Source organism: Lupinus angustifolius, chromosome LG04 (assembly GCF_001865875.1).
Source record: "Lupinus angustifolius cultivar Tanjil chromosome LG04, LupAngTanjil_v1.0, whole genome shotgun sequence".
NCBI classification, from domain to species: domain Eukaryota; kingdom Viridiplantae; phylum Streptophyta; class Magnoliopsida; order Fabales; family Fabaceae; genus Lupinus; species Lupinus angustifolius.
In genome coordinates, this window is record NC_032012.1 from 7,825,442 (window position 1) to 7,845,842 (window position 20,401).

Genomic DNA, 20,401 nt, shown 5'->3' on the forward strand with positions numbered 1-20,401 from the left:
CCACTCTTGCTTTTTAAATGGCAATGCCCCTAGTATAAGGTGGGGTCCACATATGAAATTCTACTCTTTTGTGTCATGAGATCAAAAAAATATTTAATAATTATAATTTTAAATTACATAATTTTTTCAACTAATTAAAAGTGATGACATACACGTGGAATAACAAATGCGCTTTCCAGGTTATGGGAGTTGGAACCAAACAAGATTCTATTACCATCACTTGAGTTCCAAGACTCAAGGAGCACAATTTTGTTTTGATAATTTAGAGGATGAGTAAATATAATGAACACTTAGATAATTATAAGTTGGATCATTTTAGAAAGATACTATGACTTTAAAGGTGAATCGGAGATATCAAGCAAATAGGGGATGGGCAGAAATATATTAATATAATTAATGTGTGGTTGTTAAAAAAAACCTTGCAATCAACTTTCAAATATAGAAATTAAAAAATAGACCGGGTTATAATGAAGAATGTAATATTTATACACTTTCACTATAAAGATTTAGACAAATTAATATATCATTTACCATTTCAATTGTATTATTTTTTAAATAGTTAATGATAATTATAAATGACAGTATAACTAATAGTTAATGATAAGTATCTCATGCTCTGCTTCATTCTTATTCTGTGTTTGATGACTTCATTCTTTTCCTTCTTTGATCGACAACAGAATTTCTTCAAGTCTGATTTTTGAATTTATCATCTCCAATCTTACAGCAAAATAAAGGTGAGAGATTATAACCATGAACGTCACATAAATCTAAATGTGCAATGTGAACCAGAGTGAAAACTAAATCTGATTATTTCAAATGAAAATCACATAAAACATAATATATATATATATATATAGAGCCTCAGAATTGCAGAATTAACAGCAAGGCATTAAAAATGCCATTCAGTCCCCAAAGTTTGCGTGTTTATTAACTGATTTCAGCACTGGCAATGGATATGTTGCAGAAACATATGAACCAATATGAAAAACTTACAGTTCTTCCATCTATGACATGCTTTTCCAAAACAACTCTCTCAGCAACAGAAGGATCAGCAAAAACAATAAACCCGAAACCACGGGCACGTCCCGTGGTCCGATCCTTCATTATCATAGCTTCCACAACATCTCCAAAATTCTGGAAATACTGTCTGAGTCGGTCTTCATTTGTGTCCCAGGAAATCCCTCCAATAAAAAGTTTGCTGGAGTCCATTTCCATCCTGCACTTCCCAATAGTCCAATCAATTCTATTTCAAACCACAATTTATATCAAAAAAATCTTTAAAATGCATAATTCTCCTTAAAAAACCATTGAAACGCACACCAAAAGTAGAAACAACTATAATAACAAAACGTATTTATTTCCTAACTCAGAGACAACATAAAATTACACGACATAAGAACCATCACACGCATAACATGTAATGCTGACTCAGCCACGGTGGGAAAAAAGATGCAGAAAACTAAATCTATTTTCAGACAATTTTGCAGAAAATTAGGATGTTCCAAACATCAGATAAAACATAATTATACATGATTGAATCTAAGAATTCTTATTAGAACAACAACCCATAATCTAAAATTGCATAAAGAATCCAACTTTAACTCAAACTTCATTTGAGATGAAAAGAAAAACATCGGAAGATAAAAATTACCAAATGAAGAGAACCCAAATGAGAAATTGATGGAATCTAAAATCAGAGAGAATGCATAATAAGCAAAGAGGGCGAGAGGCCCCCTTTTATTTTTGGCTTGGCTGCTTCTTATGAAAGAAACAGATAAATATATAATCAACGAAAGCTGTGTGTCACACAGCAATCGATATGTAGGGAGGAAAAAAAATTACTTAAGGATATATAGATTAATATATTTTTAATTTTGCTAAGACAATGTAAGTGTATTTTATACTTTTAGCAAATGATTCATCATTTATATTTATTATTGACTCAAACAAAAGTAATATAAATTATCGACTATGAATAATGTGTTGATAATGTAACAAAATTTACACTAGATATGCACAAATTTTAAACTTTTATTTATATTACTTATATATTTTTATATAAAAAGTTATTAAATATTAATCAGAAATGATATAACGATGGTATATAAAATTGTTAAACTTACCGTTGTATTTTTTATAATATATATAAGATTTATAATTAAGTAAATTATTTATTATTCATATATTAAATTTGATATTGTAAAAAACTTTAGGCTAATTATATGTGGGTAGATTTAAAGTCATATATATATATATATATATAAAAGATAGATCCATTGATTTCAATTAGTGATATTTTAAACTTAATTTTTATCCTAACCATCATTTTTAGGAAAATATAATGATTTTAATTAGTGAGTAGATCTAAACTATTAGATGTCCATATAATTAATGATTTGGATGAGAAGTAAATTTACAAAACTTAGGATAAGTGGATCCTCACTCATATATATATGACTTTAATATGTATACATTGATAAATGTAAAAAAAATTTGCATTGTCAGCAAATCCCCACCATTCATATGTTACATAATATTAACTTTCAAATAAAAATATTACAAAATTAATAATAGATGATATATCAACCATATAAAAAAGTTTATAATGTTATTACATAGATTTTAAACTATAGTGTGAATGTCTATGTTTCTTGGGTAGTAGTGTATAAGAAAGTTACACGAAGGATAGAAGATGGTGATTGTTCATTTGCCAAGTTTTTATTTTCACTTCACATAAAATTTGAATAAACAACTAACACAAAATATATTATTTTTGTCTTATTGTTAAATAGTTGATTAAAAACAAGGGACGACACGAGTCACGAGGCATGTTTGGGCCATGTTGAGCACGTCGTTTTCAACTTTCTCAAACTTTATATAAAAAACAAAAGAGTTGATGGTATTAGTCTATTAGACTTTGTATAAGTTCTAACATAATCTAGTATATTATTTCATTTGCTATTTATTATGATAAATAAATCTGAAGTTATTTTATATTTTAATGGTAACCTAGTGTACTTTTAATATTATTTTTTTACTTCTAAATTCTAATACTTGGTATTTGCTTCTATTCCACTCTTGCTTTTTAAATGGCAATGCCCCTAGTATAAGGTGGGGTCCACATATGAAATTCTACTCTTTTGTGTCATGAGATCAAAAAAATATTTAATAATTATAATTTTAAATTACATAATTTTTTCAACTAATTAAAAGTGATGACATACACGTGGAATAACAAATGCGCTTTCCAGGTTATGGGAGTTGGAACCAAACAAGATTCTATTACCATCACTTGAGTTCCAAGACTCAAGGAGCACAATTTTGTTTTGATAATTTAGAGGATGAGTAAATATAATGAACACTTAGATAATTATAAGTTGGATCATTTTAGAAAGATACTATGACTTTAAAGGTGAATCGGAGATATCAAGCAAATAGGGGATGGGCAGAAATATATTAATATAATTAATGTGTGGTTGTTAAAAAAAACCTTGCAATCAACTTTCAAATATAGAAATTAAAAAATAGACCGGGTTATAATGAAGAATGTAATATTTATACACTTTCACTATAAAGATTTAGACAAATTAATATATCATTTACCATTTCAATTGTATTATTTTTTAAATAGTTAATGATAATTATAAATGACAGTATAACTAATAGTTAATGATAAGTATCTCATGCTCTGCTTCATTCTTATTCTGTGTTTGATGACTTCATTCTTTTCCTTCTTTGATCGACAACAGAATTTCTTCAAGTCTGATTTTTGAATTTATCATCTCCAATCTTACAGCAAAATAAAGGTGAGAGATTATAACCATGAACGTCACATAAATCTAAATGTGCAATGTGAACCAGAGTGAAAACTAAATCTGATTATTTCAAATGAAAATCACATAAAACATAATATATATATATATATATAGAGCCTCAGAATTGCAGAATTAACAGCAAGGCATTAAAAATGCCATTCAGTCCCGAAAGATGGTGTGTTTATTAACTGATTTCAGCATTGGCAAATATGAACACATAACATAGTTTTTTCTATATAACAAACCAAAAGAGTAAAACATAAAACAATAAAGCAAAGTAAGATTTGAAAAAATGTTAGTCTCATGGCAAGTCCCAAGAAGTAAAAGCAGCAACGCTGCTCCACAAGGCAATGGAATATGAGACAAGAACAAACGGAGGAACACTCCCAAATGGAAGAACCATCAACGTTGGTTACAATTTTTATATGATGTTAACTTGGGATTATGCAAACACAGTAATCATGTCTACCCCCAAATAAAGTTAGGATTTTTCGCAAACCCCACATCATAAAAAAAGGTTAAAATAAGGAAAAAGCCTCAGAATTGCAGAATGTATCAGCAAGGCAAAAAAGCCATTCAGTCCCGAAAGATGGTGTGTTTTATGACTGATATCATCACTGGCTTAAATTACAGAACAGAGTAAAACTAAATGAATGGAAGAAGAAGATTATTTAAAAAGAGAAAAAAGAAATAAAGCATTATGGTATTGATTGTGAATCCTATGATGTTTGAAGAGAGAGAAGCTGCTGAGAAATGAGAAAGTGAGGATTAGGTTTAACTTTGCTCGCTTATTTATACTCAATTTGGTAGTGTGGACATTGGGTTTTTTGGTTGTGATATTACTAAGCCCATGAGGCCCGCACATATTTATTAGGCCTGCAACATATTATTGTAGAAAATATTGATCATCAAATATGCAAAAATATATATTTTGACAAATGTGTTTTATTTATTATATGAATTTGTATATCAAATATAACAAAGTACTAAAATTTTCTTATTATATATACATTTGTATTTTGTATATTATATACATTTATATGTACCATTTATTTTGTGTTTTGTATGCAAATGATGTATATAATATTATGTATTATATATATTGTTCTATTTTAAAGATTATTTATTATGATAAATACATTTGTATATTTGTATGGAATTTGTGTATTTTTTATTTTGTACGACTAATGTATATATATTTATATATTTGTGTATATATTGCAATTTTATTTAGGGCGGCCCGCAAACTCACCATACCTTTAAGGCGGACAAGACATGATATTTCATACCCTATTTAAAAATGGACATACACATGCACACTCTAATTTAAGTGGACATTACATGGGCACACTAAATGTGACCCTAATTGCTAATACTAGTCTTAACTATTGGAATTGGTTTATTTTTTATAGATTTTTTGTCCAACTAATTATTATTTTTATACTACTATAATGCATGAAATTGAGATGAATTATTTGTTTTGTAATGACTTCATGCACGAGGTTAAGCCATGTTATTTACAAACTGTCATATCCTCTTACTAATACTTATATTTATAAGAAATTAATATATATCACTTATAATCCAATTATTAATAAATAAAGTACCACTTTGTAACATATATCATTTTTCATAGGTAAGAGATTAATATAAAAATTTAATAAGAGAATATATTATTTTCCATAAGAGTAGGAGTATTACGTGTGAGTGAAAGTTTACTTTGTTATTTACCAGTCCCATTTATATACACATATTTACACAAGTATTAATAATTAAAATATAAAGGCTAGTACTAGACCAATGCCTTAGCTCAAAGTAATTTTTCAACATAATCTTACACTACAAGCTCAAAATAAAAAGGAATTAAACCAGTAAAAAAATATGAATAACTTGTTCATCTCACATTAATTACAATATGAAACTATAGAGAATACTAAAGTAAAGAGGGCACACAAAGAACTATGTTTTAGGATTCTGTCTCTGTCATTTTAGTATTGACATGTACATCAGGTTTAGAGATTCAGCTGCATAACCCAACATACATGTTACAACAAAGCTAACTCTCAAGTTCTATTCAGAAACTGAAGGATATCACTGAACTATGGCTAAGGGTTGAATTATACATATACCTAATACAACGAGTCAGTAACATCTCCAAGCAGAAGAGTTGGACATAGGTCTATTCTTCCAACCAAGATAAAGAGCACCATCTGTATGTGCAACCCTATAATTTTCATTGAATTCATTCAACATATTTCTGACTGCACCCGTTACGGATGAACTCAATGGATATGGTGCAAATCCAGCCATTGAAAATCTTGATCTCCACTTTCCTAAAGGTTCATGCCTTTCCACCCTCTCAGCACCCTCACAAGCTATCATGTTGACGATGTCCCGAGCCACGCAGTGTTGTTCTGCACTGATCCTTTGCTTATCATCTCTAGGACGCGCCACGTCTATTGATTCGAACATAGCAGTGTAATAATCCAGGGTCTCAACAAACCTTTGGAAAAAGGGAGAAGTGTTGGTGTTGGATTCTTGCTCAACAAGCGTCACAACCTTCGGTGACAAGCTCTTCACCAATCTCAACAGCCTGTCTCTATGGTTCTCCGTGCTCACACTTTCGTCCGGCATGTGGTGCAAAACATAAGGGAAGTTTACAGCCAGTGCTTCCCCAGGTCGAATTACAAGGTTTTTTAGTTCAACCTCACTGCCACACATTGCAGCACTATGGAACTCAAATGGCACTCCACAAGATTTGGCATAATCCGAGAGCCGTTTCCCTACAATATCTAGTCCTCCACCCCTAGCATGAAATGATTGGGAATCATCAACACCGGTTACGCGAATGAATGGAGGACCACCAGGCCTACATGCAAAAGCTTGCATAAGTAACATCCATTGTGTGCCCTGTGCAGTTTGGAAGTCAATTATATGTATTCTCGGTTCATTTTGCATTGCTTCTCCAATGACAACATTGGTGGATATGTAGGCAAACTTCCAATATGGACAAATCTGATACAGGACATGCATGTAAGTCATTAAATCTTTGCTTGTTGGTTGTTCACACTTCAAGGCTTTGTAGATTAGGCTCCCTGATGATTCCAACCTTGCTCTAAGACCCTCCAACATGTAAGCACCTAACCTCTGGACCGGTTCACCAGCAACAGATACCATCTTCACTAACACATTATCCATCCACCCTATCACTGTTTGAAAATCTTCGTCCGACACGGCTCGTGCACATAGAACCAGGACTTCTTTCAAGTCTAACTTAGGAATCATTTCTACAATATGAGTCCAATTATATTTATCTATTGGAGATCCACCTTGGTGGTCACCCTTGAAGCAACATTGACAACTTTCGACAATATCTGATTCAGGCCCCAACAATGAAATCTCGAGTTCTCTAAGTTTGTGCTTCAATTCATAGTCATCATCAGCACTAGAGTACACACTTATTGGTGATCCATAGTTGTTGTTAGAAGACTGTTGCTGATCTGAATTGTATGATTGAGAACCTTGTGGAGAAAAGTGGCTCGTATCGGATGATACACTAGCATAGGACGGAGAATCACAACCTATGAGACCAATGATTGCTGGAGACGAATCGAGGGTAAAGTACTGATCCTTGATGGTCTCAAAAGAAGCAGTGGTTCCTTGGCTGCTGCTACTATCATGGATATCATGGCATGAATTGCTTTGTAGTATTTGGTAACTTGTGTAAGGATCAATTCCTTGCACAGGCTGGTGGTATAAATAGACATCGGGCGAAGTTGCGTGTTTCTTAGAGGTTTGCATCTAAGAAGAAATTATTTACTCGATAGAGAGGTTTGTATTTGTAAAAATGCTTCCCAAGTGTTCCAAGTCACCTTTAAATGCATAAAGCTCAATAATACTGTTTTGCTGAATTGTCAATCTTCACATTGATAAGCTGCTAGATGCTTACAATATCAGCAAATTTGTTGTCAACAACCTTTCACAATTGTATTAAAGAGCCACAACCTGCATAATAAGCTACATTATTCATGCCGGAAATAAATTTTCAATTTTTAACAGATTGACAAAGCAAGAACTGATAAAATCAAGATGTACAAAAGAAAAGCAAATTCAAACTTGGGAATTGGATCAAAATTTCGAATCATATTAGGATCCACTAGCACCAACCCTGAAGGCTGAATTAGCACACTAAAAATGAAAGTAAGCATGGGATTCATCACTATGGCAGAGTCTCAAACTCAAAATCAAATAGCAAGATAAAGATCTGGTTGTTTTTTTATGACTTATGATGTACAATTACAGCATACATGCAATAAATCACCACCAGAAAATTATATGGAAGTGTACAAACAAGTTCTTTTGGTCCTATTTTAGAAGTTCTAATCCACAAAGCAATTGAAGAATCCTACTCAGTTTCACTAGAATTATGAGATGTAAAATAAATGTGAGTCACACGCAACAAGGGACAAAAGAAAGGGAAAAAGAAGGGCATACATATTTGCACTTCAATTGGGATTTCTTTCTAGGAATAGGGAAGTGTTGCTATCATAACTTTAATGACCCAAAAAATTAACTTGCACATATCTCGGATTTAAATCATCACTGACTTTTATAAAATCATCCACAGGTAAAAGTGTAAAATTGGTAATAGTACATGAAGTAATGAGAGATCAGAAAAGCACAGATAATAAAGTAAGGAGCAAAAACAAAACTTTATTCCTTATGCTCAGAAATTACTTTTAGCACATAGGCTAACACGTAATTCACTTTACAGCAAGACCAAGACCTACAAAGTTAATGAAACACATCTTTTGTCATAATTTGTGACATAAACTATGAGTGATTAAAAAAATACTTAATAATTAAATTTTGATTTAAATATATATTTTTAACCGATCACAATATCCTAGGTACAAACTATATACTTTTAAAGTAACAGTATTTCTTCTGTCAATAGTGAAAATCATTTGCTCTTTAAGAAATTAACTAGACTAATAACAAACAAAAAAGAAATGATTTATTGTTAGATTTGAGGAAATAATTCAACCACATATTCCAAAATTATAAACTCTTCACCTTTTAGGAGAGAGAAAAAAATTAGTTTCAAAACAAAAAGTAACAAGTGTTAAGTAATAAACAGTAAAAAAATTAGATAAAATTTTCTTTATTGTATAGAACAAAACAGGCAAACTCCATAACAAAGAGATGAGATCAAAACCCGGAAAATTTGAATTTTGAAGACAGAAACATATGTTTTAGCAGATTGTAACACAAACCCAGATTTAATCTCATAAAACTAAGGCCTCAATCCAACACATAACATAAGTCCAGCAAAGATAGAAAGAAAACCCACGTGTGATAACCATAAGTGTAAGGACAGAACGTACCTTTTGTTGCAAAGAACAGATACATGGCCAGGTACGAGGTTAAGTTATGCTGTTGTATTGCAAAAGATTGTTGAGAAATAAGATAGTGGTTTTGCAGAAGAGAGAGAGAAAGGGATTAGTTGTGTCTATAGTACAAAAACAATGGGCTAGTAATCAGCGAATAATACGGTGCTCTTATTATATATCATTATATCGTATGGTCTATATAATAATCAAGTAAAGTATGGTATTTATGAGTTGCCACTATGAATCAATTATAATTACATCATGACCCTAAGTGGGACATGCATGATGCATGCAACAATATCACTCGGTTTTGTGGTTCAAATGTCGCTATTCATACTTCAAACTTTATTTTTATAAAATTATGATTGATTCATAATAAACATAAATAGGTATTTGAGAGTGCTAATAACAACACCTAGTATACATATGTTATTCGTCTAATAATAAGGAAAATAGTAGTATCACTTTATAACACATTTATTTCTCTTGTGATACGGAAGAATATATAGGTTATTTTATACAAGCATATATTAATTTTCAAATGAAAAACATAAACTCGAGGGTATAATTGGGAGTAACATTATGCCAGTTTCAAATAAGGGAATGGGATCAGAGGATTTTAATAAAAGGAAAAATAACTCTTAGTTATCGTCCTCCTTAATAATTCCTCCCAAAAAAATGTTTTAATAATTTTTAATAATGTTGAAAGCAAAAATGTTTTAATAATTTTTCTCCTTCAAAAGTACTCTGAACTGTGAAAAAACAAGAGGTTAGAAGGACTGGCCCATGGAATTCATTTTAGGCAAAATAAAGAAGTTGTCATTACAGTAAAATTCCAATATTCCAAGATCTTACATATTATGGTATTTTAGGGCATATTCTCTTTTCTATTATGTGTATTTATACACTATTAGTGTAAGAATTTTTTGGTATTACCAGATATATTTTTTGCCGCTCCTAATAAGTGTTGCTCCCAAATATTGAACCTTTAATATTTTTTGTCATCCTAAAAATTTATATTATAAGGGCAATGATAAATGAATTACATATCAATGTGATACAGTATAAAAAATCATTTAACTTTCAAAAATACAATGCTTTATTTTCTCAACATTAGTTTTATACTTTTATATTGATTTCTTGCTCAAGTAGTGAACATTCCAATAAACTTTGGACTTCTTGAATCATCAATAAATATTCTTGATGCACTTTCTAACAATATATCGTCATAGTTGAACGAAGCATTATGCAACATGTTTTGAAGATGGATTCTAGAAGACAAAAGGAATACTACACTGGCTTACATATTTTTTAATTTTTCCTTCATATTGTTTCAAAATTTCTAATCTTTATACTTTATTTTCTAACTATTGTTCTTATTTTCACACATTATTTTTTCATTTTTTTAAATTTAATTACCTTTATACATTAAATGAAGTTATGTTAGTCAATTATATAAAATATTTACACAATTAATAGTTTTTTAAACTATCTAAATAACCTTAAAGATAAGAAACATATATAATAGATCTCCATTAATATTGATAACTGCAAATTAATTTAAGAATGAGAAAAAAATTAATACAATTATAATTTAAGAATTTTATACACTACTAATATATTATCTATTATTTATTTTTAATTATTATTGGTTTTTTTTTAAAAAAATCAAATGAATGATAAATATTATTTTGAATATACAAATATTTAATCTAATCATGTGTAAATATTTGTACTACTTATGGATAGATATTCCATGGTTTGATTAGGTTGTCCATAATAACATATTTTCTCTATGAGAAAATTTATCTTCTTAAATTCACTTAGCGTTTGACATGTGTTTGATTGTTTATTTTATAATATATTTTAAAATAAAAACTTCTTGAAGAAGAAAAATATAACCCATGTCAAACCTTAAGTAGATTTAAGGAGATATTTTATTTTGTATTATTAAATTGACATAGAGTGATAACCCATGGTATTATTGAAAATTTATCCAGCCCCGGGGACTGTTATTTGACACAGATCCACATTCAAAAGTTGGCTATCTACTAACATTTCCCATTTCCCCGAAGCTGCTTTGAGCTAAGTCATCACTCTAAGTTAGGATTCATAATAATTAGAGTTTGGGTATATATTATATTTTTTCTAAAAAAAATTAAGCTTATTTGAGTATGTCCTTGATTTAATCTAGCATGTAAAGATTTCAACTTATTAAATTTTAGTAATATAAGTTCATTTTCACTTTATCACTTTAGATAAAAACTTATTTTAGAGGAAATTTGTTCTTGATCCTCATATTCACAAGAATAGTAATTTTAATATAGGTGGATAACAATTCCATGAAAACATTAATTTGTCAAATATAATTTTAAACTGAGTTTGACGTACCGTTAGTTTCTTTGATTCTCTCATTGAATATATCTACTAGGTACAGTTTTTATCACGTGCTTACTCTATTTAGTGGCTAAATAATAAAAGATAATAACGAATAACTCCTAAGTTGACTCTCACTGTATGTGACTAACAAGGGTGCACGTTAGGATAAACTTTGAAACTGTGAAAGAATAACAAGTTATATTACAATCTGAATAAAATATCTTTTGAAATTATTAATATCTCCTTAAACCAATAAGATATTGTTACCATATTAAAATTTGTCAACACAAATAATAAAACCCTTTGTCTATGTCTTATCCTTTAATGTGTTTATGTGTTTTAGTTGCCCTCTTCCTCCATCCTTGCTTACCAATCTTATTTTCCTTATTTGAATGAAGATTTTTTATCCCGATTCATATCCCTATTTATGTTATCGATCAATTAAAGTATATCATTTAATTAAATAGAAAAATTATAAAAACAAATTGTTCTTCATATTGAACAAATTTTAATATGTGTGCAACCCCTCATTGATTTGAATGGATAATCAATCTCCTCACACTATAATACACTTTATACTCTATTACAATTACAGTGGATAAATTGACAAGTACACTAATCTAAGTTTTAAACAAAATGTTTTCCAACATTAATATTACTAAATGTGTTGTAAACGGTTTACAACAACATATAATTTAATCGTATTTAATAATTTACGCAGTTTATAAATAAAGGGGTTATCCCCACGACATTAAAGCAATTAATATAAGCTGCGTTGCCTCTGAAAAATGACAATCAATAACTCAGCCCACTAAGCAACTCTTTATCTCTTGGGACAAATAGTAAAAGCAACACTAAACAACATCTCACAAAAGAGAAAGAGGGACATTTTTTCTTCATCAATTTTTTGTTGAAGTTTTTTACTATTTTATTAGATGGGGAGTATTAAGTATTAACCTTATCTCCATACACAAAGATGTGTAAAAAAATTCCATTTTTTAGTAAAATTGATAGTTTACTTCTTTTGTCATAAATGAATGAGAAAAGCATTACCATCTCATTTTCTTTTTTTGGGTCCAATGATAAGGTCCTTCCCGAAGATTATGTTCCTTTTGTTTTCGGCAATGATTTAATAATATAGGATTGGACCACTAGTTCAATTGATGAATCAATTGAAATAGTTAAATGTATCATTATCATTAATTTAGTTTTGATTTCTAAAACATTTAGTGGTAACTTTTCTTTGAATTACTTTTTGGTGATTTTGCCATTTCATCATAAAGTAACAACTAGTTGTCGGAAACATAAGTTGTGATTGTGGGCATAAAACTCATTTGTCTATGTTTGGTGGTTCTTAAACGTTAATGGGTTACAACCAGCATAGTATATTAAGTGATGTATCAAAAATTTCATTCATCTTACAACTAAGTTTTAAATAATTTATAAAATAAATAGAAGAAAGTGGGAAATTTATGTCAATATAGAAAGAAAGAAAAAAAATCAAGAAATCCATTGGGCCAACCAAAATTCACTTTGTTGTCATGTAGCAACTTTTCAATGGCCCATTAGTTTTAACTTTTTTACTTTCAGTGAGAATTTGGTCAAAATCGATTCTTAACAAAAGTTTTTTATAGTTATATTGAGAACTTGATAATTGATTTTGCTGAAAGTGATTTCCTAATTTAACTTTTCCCAATGTAAGTAAGAATAAAAATAAAATGAGCATAGAAGAGTCTGTACTGTATAACTTAAATTGACTTCCCAACTATATGAATAAATGAATTTTAGAATTTCTTGTCATGCCAAATAAATTTCTAGAAATTATTTTTTCGCTATATTGTAAAAATAAGTTTCTGTAAAACAACTAAACAATGTAAAAATCCAAGTAAATCATAAAGTTATGTACAAAGAAATGTTTCAATGTAGTTGGTTAAGTTGGAGGACATTAAGTATAAATATTTGTGTTCAAATCTTTGCTCTTATAAAGTCTTTTAACTTTTCTCTTCCAAGCAAAGTAGGACTAATAAGTTTTTTCATTTCACTTCAAAATATCATTTTTTCAATAAATTCCAACAACTACCGACTAGTTCAACATTTGAACTAGTAAAACCTTAACCTGGTAAGAAAATGTTCACATATAATGTGAAATATATAGTAATCCTTGAACATTCAAAAGGTTGAGAAATTAACCAGCTTTTCCTTTACTACTTGTTTTGTATAACAGCTCTTGAAAAGGGATCAGATTATTAAATTTATGAGATAATTTTAATGCCCAAAGATGTAACTTGAAAATTCAATGTTTTTCACCCAAAAATAGTCATAGAAAACTACTTATGTTATTGTCAAATACTTTCTCCTTTGAAACAACTATTTTTTTCTAAAAGATAATCTAAACCAAACACTCAGAGTACAACACAATTTTAATAATCATTCCTTTCATTATGGGCAAGTAGGATCAAATACTGAAAATAAGGCTTATACACTGTTATCCCATCGTACTAATCATGAATTATTCCCTAGTCTTATTTTTTTTCATTTATTTTTAAACAATAGCCCCTTTTTGATAAATTATTATATAATACGTATAAAAGTAATTTTTAAAGATAAGTATACTTTTATCATAGATAAATCTTATGCATACTAAATGAGTTGAATGTCTTATGTCTATAATAGAGCGTGCTATATTAAGAATTACTTAAGTTGGAAATGTGTTCATGATTAATATTAGTCCCATGAAACTTGAAATCTAAAATTATTATCTGATCATATGAGCTCTGAAGAGAAAACTTATAAATGTGTGAATCTAAAGTTTATTTTCCATTATTAATTTCATAGTTCAGATATAATTTATTCGTTTATGAGTTTAAGGCTGCATATATATGCTTGATTATATCATTCATTTTGTTTATTAATTTCATATCACCCCAACAATATGGTGTCAATGTGCATCAATTACATGTTCTTTGACTCCTAGTATGAAAATGTCATTACTCATTAGGCATTTTGTTGATATGAGTTATTACCTTTTTTGATTTGAAGTCACCTAACCTCTTTTTTGAATTTGCTATGTCTCTTCAAACTCAGCTGCACAAACAACTTTTTCTTTATTGGACATAGTGTAGCACTAACTAACTACTCACTGCAACATTAATGTGAAATCTAGTCCCTTAACCTTTTTTGGTTCATCAACTTTTTATGCTTGTATGTTCCTAATTTGGCCTTCATTCTTCATATCCTTCCACCAACATCTTGCTTTATCTATACCTTAATAACCAAATGAAATTTATTATAATAAAATTTTCTAATGCACGCCTTGTCTATCAATGAGTCTAATATAATTATCAATCAGTCCAATCTATGTTTCAAACTTGGAAGATGTAAAGAAAATAATGGAGGAGCGGGGGCTAAATTTTGATGCATAAAAGAAGCATCCAATCCAAGCATTAGTGATATTTGCAGCTTTCATTTATGCATGCCATTCACATCCAAACACATGGAGACAAACAAGTTTCATAGAGAGAGAAAAGAATGTTGGTATGTTTGTCTTTGTCATACATAAATTTTCAATCAAAGCATGATGATCTCCCAAGATTATTCCTCCTTCTAAGCCTTGTCTTCTTCCTCTTGCACTGCCCCCAATTCCTCAACTTCTCCTTCTCCCAACAAAAAGAAAAAGTTAGGACCATATTTACTATTACCAAACAACTAAATCAAAAAGTTATCATCTTTTTTAATATCTTATATTATATCATTCATCATTATTAAATATTATTAATAATCATACCATGAATAACAAATCATATACCTTAATGTAAACTCGTAAAATTTTAACAATGTTGAGTCGTTTAGTAAGAATTAGACCATGCTCCACAAGGGTGTGCAATTCTATTGTTAATGAGAAGATCACTTAGAGTTTGTTCGAGAGTTAGATTTTGGAAAGGAATGAAGAGAAAAAGAAGACTTGTAAGTCATCTCATAAGTGTATTTCATGACTCATAAGTCTTTCATTTCCATTTTTTCACCTTCAAAATTTAACTCTTAAACTAACCCTTAACGAATAACACTCTTTTAATAACGAGTTCCACTTTAATCCTCGTGAATCGGCCGAAATAACTCACTTTTTCAAAAAAGAAAAAACTAAACCAAAAGGGAAAGAATAGATAATTTGACATCCAAATTGTAAACAAAGCCATTAAAAAGAGTCCACCATCTCCAAAGGTGAAGAGGAGTTTAGGGACATGTTGGCAGGGCATCACTCAACTTATTATTCCTCCAAACACACCCTTCCATATGCTACTTCCCTTGGACTATTGTGTAAGTCTTTTTCTGCTTTTCCCTCTTTATACCGTAAAAAGGGAGAGATATATTTGTGCCTCCTTCCCCCACATACTCACTCTATCAACTTCTTTACAACATAGCCAATCAACATTTTCTTTTTGGATTTTGCAACCTATCTTCCGATTCTCACACCTTTTTTTTAATTCATTTAGAATTTTATAGATGGACTTAAACTATAATATACATCATATTATAATTTTATATTATAAAGTAGTAAAATCTTAACCTTGCCATCACCCTATATATATACACACACGTACATCATTTCAATTCATGCTTCCTAAGGTTTACAAAGATACTACAACTTCTATCACATAACATATTACTCAAAAAAAACAACATGGGTAGGGAAAGCCATGATTCCACTTCTGTTCAATCTTCCATTGCACTTCTTCAAGAGAGGTTTAGACAGTTGGAAAGAGTGAAAGAAATGAGAGAGGAGAGAGAGCTTTTGAAAATGTACACTGAGCCTAAACAATTCAGTTCCAATATGAGAAGTGCTTATGAGTCAATAAGGTTGTTTTCTAAACCTGAATTGATCATGCCATCAAGGTCACGACCCCAACATGTTTCTCTTTCTCTTTGGCCAACAACTTCTGAGGAGGACCACCATAAAAGTACTGTGCAGAATACTCAAGTGAGTCAAGTCTCAATGAACTTGTTCCCCACAGATTATACACATAACCAGTCCATGCAGGGTTCATGGAAGAAGAATGCTTATGATTGGGACTGTGGCTCTGATCACTCTGATGTTGACACTTCTCTTCACTTGTAAAACAATCTATATAGACTTAAATGTCTAATAATGTATCATTATTATTAATGTAGCTTAAGATGTGTCACATAACACCTAGTAGTGACTGTAACACAAATTAAGTCCTCTCTATGGTGACTATGTTACCATATCATCAGCTTAGCTATCTGTGATTACTAGCTAATATTATGAAAAGGTTAGATGATAAGGTTTGAAATAGCATGAACATTAGGGCTGTTTAGAAAATTTGGTAAAAAATTACGACCCACTAGTACACGGGACTCTCACTAAGTTGGGTCTAAAGAGAATAGATTATATGCAAGTCGATGAGACTGTTTCCTATGTAAGTGAAAAATCTATGAACGATTTTGGTAAGACTGAGAAAATTATATGAACCGTTTTGTTTGGTTTTCTAGGTGGAATATAGGTTGCCTTTCTGGTTTTGGTCTATAATCTATTTGTGGTGTTTTATGTGTATTACTATTATTAGTTAGCATCGGTCCTTTACAGCTTTGTATCAATCATCTATATAAGTAATCTTGATAGGTAATGATATATCTCAGGGAATGATGAATGTGGAAAACATGTGCAAGAACAAATCTCTGTGAACAAGTAAATGGTTTTCATGCAACAAAATTTATATAAAAATATAACAATGAACATGACTTCAAAATTCAATCCATCCAAATTGTCGTTTGTGTATGTCTGAGCATGGGATAATTTCATAAAATCCAAGCACTTCAGTTCTAATATTATATCATATTATATTGTTCCTCTACTTACAACATGATATATTAGGATGAGTGCCTCATTAAATATAAACTAGTGCCGCTTTTTGCCCGGGTTTCCTGCAAAAACAGGTCGTTAAAAAGTAACAAGGATTTCATATCCCAAAATTTCTCTCTTTTCCATGTCCCAAATCAATCAAATTTTATCAAGTAATATAAAAAAATTGGGAGTTTAATTGGATTAAGACACAAAAAATGAGACAGATGATGTTCATTCGTTCAAAAGTGAATAGGAGTTTAAACTCAAAATAGAGAGAGAGAAAAAAGGGATATAGGAGATTATGAGTGCAGCAAGCTAAACTTCTCATGTTAAAGTATAAATGAGTTTTCATACAAGAAATGAAAAATCCTTAGAATTATGTTCTACAGAAATTCTCAGGCTACGTTAATAAGGAAGTTTTATATTTCTTAGAAAATGATTGTGATATCTATGCATTTGAATTTATTTTTGTTAGCATTCAGATTTTTCTTTAGTTTGATTAAAATATCATGTTCCTCTATGAAGGAAAAAAAGGAGTTTAACTCCTTAAAAATGGAAGTGTAGTTATACTGCATTTTATGCATAGAAAAACTTTTCTTATCACATCAAACTCCTTATATACCAACCTTTAAAAGATAGCACCAAATCAATAAAATGAAGTCCAACAAATGAAAAAATAAACAAATTAAACTAAAACATGATAATAGTTCTATTTCTGTTATATAGAATATGAAACAACTCAAACATGTATTAAGACATTTGAGTCCCTTCTGATACTGAAGCACTGTTACTTGCACCTGAAGGATGTTATTATAACTCTACATAATATGATGTATATATATATATATTCTCATAAAGTGTTATCATATTCAATCATTGCATCAATTCCATGACATTTGATCTAAGAGCTCAAGGGTGCATGTGAACAAATAAGAGGGACAAGGAGCTATGAAAGTGTTAAGGGGTGTTTGCACTTTGCACATGTAGCAGGCATGGTTACAAGAGCATGAGGACCTCATTAAGAGTAGGTTTTACACATGGAAGCACTTTTTCTTGGAAAGCATGTAAAGCTTGGTTGTAATATATATGCTTTTTCAGTGTTTAGGTTTGTATAGTGTGTTCTCAACATGTTAAGCCTTTTGTTTAAGCTAGCTTTATGATTTACCTAACCCAACTCATAACATTGATCTAGCATTTCTTTTATTGGGGCAGAAATAAAATTTGATATTTACATGAAAAAGAATAACAACAGATTAAAAGAATAACTTTTTTTTTTGTTAGTCATTCCAATTATTGACTTGGAAAATGAATCATCTCTGAATTCCTGAATGGAAACAAAACTGGGCTGCTCAAACTTGATTTTTTTGTACTAGTAAAGATATTTCTCTAATAAAAAACTAATTTATTTTTAGACCTTACATTATTAGATTAACGCCTTATCTGTAAACTTGATTTATTTGTACAGCGAAACATGAAACTTGACGTCAAAAAATCATTCTGTAAGAAAACTAATATGATTAAAAAAAACATAAAATTACTTCTTTTTCTGATCAAGAAACATAAGAGAACTTCTTGTTTTATCAGCCATGAGAGAACTAATTTGATCCACGCCACAGAATTATTTGATCCTTATGGCTAGGTTGATAGAAATTAAATGGATAAAATAGAGCAAAATTGATTATATTGATACTACATTGCATTGTTTGAATTATTTCGAATAGGATAAAATAAAATAAAGTACCATTTAAGATCATTATTTTTCTTTTCTCCCATAGAATGAGGTAGAATTCTATTCTATAAGTAATCCAAATAACGATATAATTGTTTCCTTATACAATAACAATATAATAATATCTTCCATATACATCTTTATATGTTAATCTAGTTCCTAACCTTTCTCTTTTATTTTAAATAGTTTCAATGTCATTCTTTTAGCTAACATCAATTCTTATGCTATGATCCTGAAAGCTCTATATTCGTCCCTAAAAGTTTGATGAGATTTTAACATGTGACATTATACCTTATTAAGAGCTAAAAAATCATGGAACGAGGTCTTCATCACCACTAATTTTCTCCTCAAAAATCAGTGGTATGATATGAGTGCATGGAAGATATGTGAGAAAGGTAATTATGAGTGATGATATTTGAATGTGAATGAGATACACTTTCTATCTTTTTCAACTTAATTCTCATCCCAAGGGCCCTCCACTTTCTACACCTTCCCCACCCTCTTACCCCAAACTTTGTTAGTTGATTTACTCCATTGAGTTAATTGAGTTACTTGTGAGTGGAATGAAGTAGTTGATATATGGTGGGACAATAGAACTAGATTTATATTGATTTATATGCTTGGCATTATTTGCATTCTCAATTCTCAATTCTTTATTTATGAGGAAAATACATTCACATTTGGGTAAGATGAGATTTGTGGATATCCACAAAACCCTTCTATTACACATAGGCCACCATATTATTAATGATTTCTTCATCACTTTTTCTTTTCCTTAAATTTTCAACAACCAAATTTCTATACTAAGGCCAAACAAGTGAATATCATCTTTCTTCTTTTTTATGCACATTTCTACCAAAGGTAAGTTTTTTCACATGATACCTAATCTTTTCCCAAACTCCAAAATAAATGGTACAAACTAGACCTAGCTCTTCCTTTATTATTTTTTGGGTTTAGTTTAGACAAAAGAAGTGAAACATCATTAATTGAACCACACCTTCCTCAAAAGACTAGAGCTAAGTACATCTTATAATAAAAGTTAGGAAAAAGTAAAAAAAAAAAACTCATACCAATGAGTATCCTAATATTTAAGCAAGTAAAAAATAAGATTTAATATAATGACAATATAAGTATTTTAAGTATTTTTTTACACTATTAGCAAATCTTCATCATTAGTATGTTAATTACTATTAATTTTCAAACAAAGTATTACAAATCAATGATA

At 30.0% G+C, this 20,401-nt stretch overlaps 3 protein-coding genes across 3 annotated transcripts; 1 reads left to right on the forward strand and 2 right to left on the reverse strand.

Moving 5' to 3' along the window:
• On the reverse strand, window positions 648–1,215 carry LOC109344595 (heterogeneous nuclear ribonucleoprotein 1-like). Its single transcript, XM_019583359.1, has 2 exons — window positions 994–1,215; window positions 648–767 (listed from the first exon to the last, which is right to left on the reverse strand). Exons 1-2 carry the CDS (start codon window positions 1,213–1,215, stop codon window positions 648–650), a joined length of 342 nt encoding a protein of 113 aa, XP_019438904.1.
• Window positions 5,653–9,367, reverse strand: LOC109345447 (scarecrow-like protein 13). The gene is made up of 2 exons (XM_019584442.1): window positions 9,203–9,367; window positions 5,653–7,820 (listed from the first exon to the last, which is right to left on the reverse strand). Exon 2 carries the CDS (start codon window positions 7,614–7,616, stop codon window positions 5,958–5,960), a length of 1,659 nt encoding a protein of 552 aa, XP_019439987.1. The 5' UTR covers window positions 7,617–7,820; window positions 9,203–9,367; the 3' UTR covers window positions 5,653–5,957.
• On the forward strand, window positions 16,209–16,830 carry LOC109344814. The gene has a single exon (XM_019583556.1). The coding sequence runs from the start codon at window positions 16,266–16,268 to the stop codon at window positions 16,698–16,700; it is 435 nt and encodes a 144-aa protein (XP_019439101.1). The 5' UTR covers window positions 16,209–16,265; the 3' UTR covers window positions 16,701–16,830.

Bases quoted from the DNA above. Each gene is read 5' to 3' on its own strand.
- LOC109344595 (XM_019583359.1), bottom strand. From the start codon at position 1,215: ATGGAAATGGACTCCAGCAAACTTTTTATTGGAGGGATTTCCTGGGAC. The intron at 768-993 runs GTAAGTTTTTCA...TTGCACATTTAG, and splicing joins ATGTCATAGATGGAAGAACT to ATTTATGTGACGTTCATGGT.
- LOC109345447 (XM_019584442.1), bottom strand. From the start codon at position 7,616: ATGCAAACCTCTAAGAAACACGCAACTTCGCCCGATGTCTATTTATAC.
- LOC109344814 (XM_019583556.1), top strand. From the start codon at position 16,266: ATGGGTAGGGAAAGCCATGATTCCACTTCTGTTCAATCTTCCATTGCA.